The 6,156-nt window shown below is 52.1% G+C and overlaps 1 protein-coding gene across 2 annotated transcripts in view; it reads right to left on the reverse strand.

The window, feature by feature from the left end:
* The window catches only part of CBFA2T2 (CBFA2/RUNX1 partner transcriptional co-repressor 2), a 60,149-nt gene extending 54,256 nt beyond the window's left edge, over positions 1–5,893 (reverse strand). For both annotated transcript variants that reach the window (XM_069034168.1, XM_069034167.1), the window contains exon 1: positions 5,822–5,893. In XM_069034168.1, coding sequence (XP_068890269.1) covers positions 5,822–5,849 — 28 coding nt within the window. In that variant the 5' untranslated portion in view covers positions 5,850–5,893. The remainder of the gene's footprint in view (positions 1–5,821) is intronic.
* Positions 5,894–6,156: the final 263 nt, after the last annotated feature.

Consider the following 6,156-nt stretch of genomic DNA (forward strand, 5'->3'; position numbering starts at 1 on the left):
GAGCGTTTTGGCAGTGAAGTGAGGCAGGCGGGACGGCAGCCCCGCCGCAGAGTCCTCCCGCGCTGTCCTGCCGGGATGGGCACGGAAAGCAACCCCTGCACCCCGCTCTAGAGATGCTGTAAACAGGACCTGGCACAGGAATGGATGTAGAGTTTACAGAGATGCCTTGCTTCAAGCAAATTTGCCTCTCAACACATGGCCAAACTCTCACGCAATAAATTAACTATTTGGCAGCCACCGAACTAGCGCTGGAGCCAAACCAATTAGGGTTTAATGTGATCCCAATTTCCTATTTCTGAGACGGGGGTCGGGGAGGTGGGGGAGCAGGGGGAAGAGGAGGGAGGGAGAGCAAAGTAAATCCCCTCCTGGTTTATAAATCCTTGCCAATCATCCCAGATAAACCTGTCACCCAGAGCTCTAAATCTGTACTTGCACTCGCGTGCTCCGAGGGACGTGGTGGGAAAAGGCGCATCGGACGCAGCCAGCCTGACTCCTGACATGTGTTTTCCATACTTGGGAAATTCAATCATTTAAAAAATATTTACCAAGCTTTGTCTTTAATTAGAAAAACATGACGACGGATAAGGCGAGTTATTGTTTCTAAGCTAGAAATGTCAGAGATCCTCATGATGTCAGAAGATAAACCCCATCAGTGACCCGCGGACGCGCTGCCAGGGCCGCAAATGTTTCGAGGGATTTTTTTTCATCTCCCCTCAAAGTTCAGCTCCTTCCAGTCAGAATTCATCGGTGGCTTCTTGGCCCCCACCAAAGCTAATCAGGGAGGAGGAGGAGGAGGAGATGGAGGGAAGGCTCCTGCAGCAGATCTGCCAGACGGGTGTTTTAATGCAAACGAGCTCGCACAACGGGGGAGGAACAGAGGAACATTTGACTTCTTTGTGTTTTAACATCCTGACTCTGGTACCTCCCTTGCACAAGTAATTACCTGCCCTCAACTAAGATAAGCAAATTAATCTCATCCACACCTGGAAACGCCACAGGCTGAGCTGTCCCCATCATTTAAAAAAGTGTTAATTTAAGTTTCTGCTTAGCCAAGGCTCAGAGAAATGCTCGCTCCTGGGAGCACAGCCACAGAATACTGCAGCCCACAATACTCACCTAAGAAAAGGAAGCTGCCTGTGCTCCAAGCAGACAACCAGGAATTCTGCCTGCCCAGGACCATGGGGGCCCTAGAGCTGTACCCCACACTACAGCCCCTTTTCCACCTCTGTTTGATCCAACACCTCTGGCCAGATCCGGAGAGGCTCCGCAGGCAGGATGCACAAGTTAGAAGTACAAAGCAAATATTTGTTGGCAACAAACAAAAGACAGCCGGGATGTAATGAGCTGCAAGGCCCATTTGTGTGCTCACCACTCCTGTTAAGGTGACTGAAGAGTCTTTGCTGACCAGGTGGGGGTCAGGGAGGGTCCCTGGACTGGCTCCTGAGCACTGCCCAGCTGCTGTGTGCCACCAGCCCAGTTCCACCAGTGCCAGCAACTGCTGGACCCAACCACCCCTCGCCAGTCCCTGGCCAGACCAGCCCACTCCCACACACCCCAAACATGTACAGCCTCCCTGCTTTATCTCCTTTAGGGCTTTATACCTCCTTCTCCTCCTCCTCTTGTTGCCTCCTGGCAGAAAAGGCGGGATCAAACACACACAAAGGCCAGGTGTCAGGTGATATATTTGGAGGAACTTCCTGCTACAACAACCAGGTGCACTACTAGGAAGTGAAAGCCAACTCCCAAGAGGTCATGAGGATTAAAAAGTACGGCTAAGCAGGGAGAAGCTGGTATTGGTGCCAACAAACTGGTGTGTCTATCGAAACCACTTGGACAAAAGCAGCAGTAAGTCTGCAAGCATTCACTAAGTATTTGTTTGATTATTTTATATCCACAGTCAAAAAAAGGCTAATCCTGCATTTTTCCATTCAAAACCATACCTGTAATGAGAGAGTTCTGTAATATTTTTCAAATATTTTTTAGCAAGCCTTGAAGTGTCCCCTATGGCCCCAAAGCCAATCCATGAGTATGCCATGTACCTTGTGAAAACACCCTTGCAACCCAAGGCTGAGGGCTAATAGCAATGACTATCTTAAATACCAACATAAATCTACACTGGAGAAAATCCCTGCCTGAACAGTCTGATCCTTTAAATTATCCCAAGTGTGCAAAGCACGTCACTGAGGAAAACATATGTGCAGAGTTTGACCTCAAAGTCCAAGTGCCAGAAAAGCTGCTACCTGTAGAAGTTAGTGGTGCTCTCTGATGACATGGAGTAAAGGACATTTTAATTGACTTCTGAGGTCAGGGTTGATTAACCTGGAGTGCACAAATACGGCCAAAATGATGCCCAGGACACCTCTGTAGCTGAATCAAACAAGAGTGTGCACACAGGATGTGGCACAAGGAGATGGGAAGGTGGCAGGGACACTGGAGAAGTTTTAAGTCCCAGACACTGGCTGGACAAGTGCCCTCAGGACTGTGGTTTTCTGGAAAAGTTCCAGGTAAATCGCCTGTCTGGGTGGAAACCCTTCCCCTGGGACTTTCTACATCAGAGAGGGAGACATGGATTCACTTCTCACCTTTTTGAGTTTTACAGCCGCCTCCTTCTTCTGAAAGGGAAGAGTTCACCTCTGATTCTTGCCAGCAAGAGAGAAACCTGAGCAGTTCCCCCCCCTCCAGTGGCTCATGGCAGCCTCTTGAGGTGCCTGTGACTCCTTGGCAGCTCAGGCCGATGGCAAGCACTCAGCTCACTATTCCACTCCAGTCCTGCTTCCAGCAGAGTCAACTCCACAAGCTCTACCCCAAGTACAAGCTCTTTTCGACCCTCGGGGTCCCTGCAAATCAAAAAACTCTTTTTCTTTTTGCTGCCTGCTTTAAAATGTCAGTTTATTTCACTCTCCTGAACACTGGCACAAAGGAAGAGGAACACGTTAAGCCTTTCATTTTATGGCATGTGAAAATCAAGACTAAGTCCCTGAATGATCCATTTCAATTTCTGCCCATTGGAAATGTAAGAAGAGCATATTCATGAGAGCCAATATGTGCCTCAAATTGGAACATCCCAAAGTTTCAAAGCACTCCTTCATTGCTTCTCTCTTTCCCCATCATTAGTTTCACACTGAGCACTGATCCATTTCTCTGTAACACACACCCAAAGGAATCAAGCAACCTCCTGACATTGCCAGGATCTGTGTAACACAGCAGAAACCATTGGGCTGATAACCAAAGCAATGCAGATAATTAGATTTTTAAAAATTATGAGTCTACAGCTGATTATTACTTTCTTGAGACCAAAGATAAACCCCAGCAGTGTTCTTGGGCTGACACTGGGCTCAAGAACTAAGTGATGTCGTGTCAGCGTTCAGGCTGTTAACAGCTGGCACTAACAGGACATCCTTACCTGATCTATCTACAAAGGTCCTGATAGCTATAGCCTACATCTATGTGCTTATCTTTATAAAGCAGCTGCATGGCTCACCAGGCTTATCCTTAGCATTCCCCAATGGATGCTGGGCCACAGGCACATTAAAGCTGCACAAAAAATAACACCTTAGCTCCCACTCCAAGCATTCCAGGTGCCCTCATCCTCCCCTGCCAGGGGCTATGGCTTTGCTGTCCCTGCTGCCATAAGGTCGGTGATTGCTTCCTCAGTCCTGTCAGCAGCACCCAGATGAAAAGCCCTAATCACAGAATAACAAACTGGTTTGGGCTGGGAGGGACCTTAGAGACCACCTTGTTCCACCCCTCTGCCATGGGCAGGGACACCTTCCACTAGCCCAGGTTGCTCCAAGCCCCATCCAAGCTGGCCTTGGACACTTCCAGGGATCCAGGGGCAGCCACAGCTTCCCTGGGCACCCTGTGCCAGGGCCTGCCCACCCTCACAGGGAACAATTCCTTCCTAATCTCAGACATGGTTTAATATTGCAAAACTCAACAGCTACATACACATCCATACGTTCCTGCCACAATCCAACAAAATATTCAAACAACTTGCCCCGTGTTGCAGAAAGTGTCACAGCTGAGAGAGGAACGGGTTTCACATACCCATCCTGAAGCTATGATGGAGGCACAAGATCCCTGTCTCCCTTAGCTTCAGTTATTTTTAGCAGGATTTCAAAGGTCTGCCTGTCCTCCCTGTGCTCAGTCTGGGGGAAGCAGGGAGTCTGAGCAGTCTCTGCATACACCATTGAGCTGCACCACGAGCAGACACACTGCGTGGGATTTGTTTCATCCAACTCCTCACTGCCAAAGCCTAAGCCAGCTCTCCTGGACTCCCCTTGCAGGCAGTGAAAAAGCCCAGGCACCTCCAGTGTGGAATTTGTCTCATTCAAAGAGAGGTGTGCAAGGCTGGAGAGATGCAACACCCTCAGAAGCGCCTGTTTCTCCAATGTGACTTCAAAGGGAGCTTGGGGAAAGGAGATGAGGCACAGAGGGCCGATTTTGGACAGCGGGGTTAAAGCACATGATCTCACTCGAGCTCCTTCTGTGGGGCCTTTTCTTCAGGGCTGACAAAATGAAGGTTAGGAGCCAGGTGCCAGGGCTCTCCACAGCCACGTGGATGTGGACATGGCTCTCCCACCACGGTGCTCTCCAGGCACCTGGGACACTGGCTGGGTAAAGTCCACATGCCTTGCCAGACTCATATATTTCTAACTGCCTTAAGGGGTAACAGCCTCACTTCAACATCTCCACACGCTTTGCATTAAGCAGCACAACAAAGTATAAAACCACCCGCTGCAACTTCTGTCACTCGGTAATTCCTTCTCCATATCGGGAATGCAGCTTTCAGAGTGGTTTCCACATTAGCATCAGCATCTATCTTTACACTGCTTCCCTATGAGCAATCACACTTCATTTTAAAATTCCTGAATTTCCTGAGCGTTGGGATGTGTTTTTAACTGCTTTTCTCCCTTTCCTGAGCTATGGCTTATCCGCAGAGTCACCTTGAGGCCATGATCCAGCCCATGTGCAATGGACATTGCTACACACAGACATCCCGGATCCGTCCGGCACCTCACTCCTCATCCCGGGATGGCTCATTCTCCATTCCCAGGTGTGGATAAACAAGCACAGGCCACAAAAAGCTCAGGAGGTTGAAAAACAGGCTAAGCACGTGCTCTCCTGCCAACCTCCTGGCTTGCAGAGGGTACAACACTTCTGGCAACAAACCCAGGAGTTTTGGGAAATTAATGCAAACGGAGCTGAAGAGATCCACCTTCCCAGCTCCAAGCAGGAGAGGATGCTGGCAAAGCCAGGATTTATGTGCACAGGATTCACACGCACACCGGTGCCAGGTCGCTGCCCACCCGAGTGCCCGGAGTTTGCAGGGGTGGAAGCACTCGTGGCCAGCTCTGTCCTGGGTATCCACCGGGGTGGGACTCCCCGGGACATTTTACCGGCGTGTTCCAGCGGCGGGCTGGGAATGTGGGAAGTGCCAGGAGGGTGCAAACCCCCTTTGGCTCCAACACCTGAGCTCCGGCACTGCCGGACCCAGCCGCCTGCCCAGGGGTGAGCGGGGGGGGGCTGCACCCCTTGTTCCCGGCCGCCAAAGCCCATCCAGCCTGGAAATTCCACATAAACCCGGGGAACGCCGGGCTGGGCTTGCGGATGGGGGTCCCCCAGGCGCACACTTCGGGGCAATGAACCCGCATGCTGAGGAACACCCACGAACCACACACACAATTACAGACTGCGATACAAAGCGCGCGTCCCCCTCCCGCGCCCCGCTCCGGGGGCTCAGCCCCGCTCCCCCCGGCCCGGCCCCGCTCGGCCCCGGCCCAGCGCTGCCTCCCGCCCGTGCCCCGATCCCGGCTCTTACACTGGCAGCTTCCCGGGATCCCCACCATGGCCCGGATCCCCGCCGCCGCCTCCTGCCCGGCCCGGCCCGGCCCGGCCCTCGCCGTGACGAGAGCGGGGGCGCGGCCTCCCCCGGCCCGCCCCGGGAGCCGGGCAGGAAGGGGATGTGGAGGGAGGGGAGGTGCGGTGGGTGTGAGTTCAGTGATGGGTTATAGCCCAGCTGCGGGGTATAGCCTTCGCAGACCCAGCTGCCCGCATTGCCCACCTCCACGGAGGTCTCCCGCTCCCCCTAAGGTGTTACAATACCAGTGCACAACCCCAAAGGTGTTAAAATACCTGTACACACATCCCCAAAGA

This window comes from Aphelocoma coerulescens, chromosome 20, assembly GCF_041296385.1.
Source record: "Aphelocoma coerulescens isolate FSJ_1873_10779 chromosome 20, UR_Acoe_1.0, whole genome shotgun sequence".
NCBI lineage: Eukaryota > Metazoa > Chordata > Aves > Passeriformes > Corvidae > Aphelocoma > Aphelocoma coerulescens.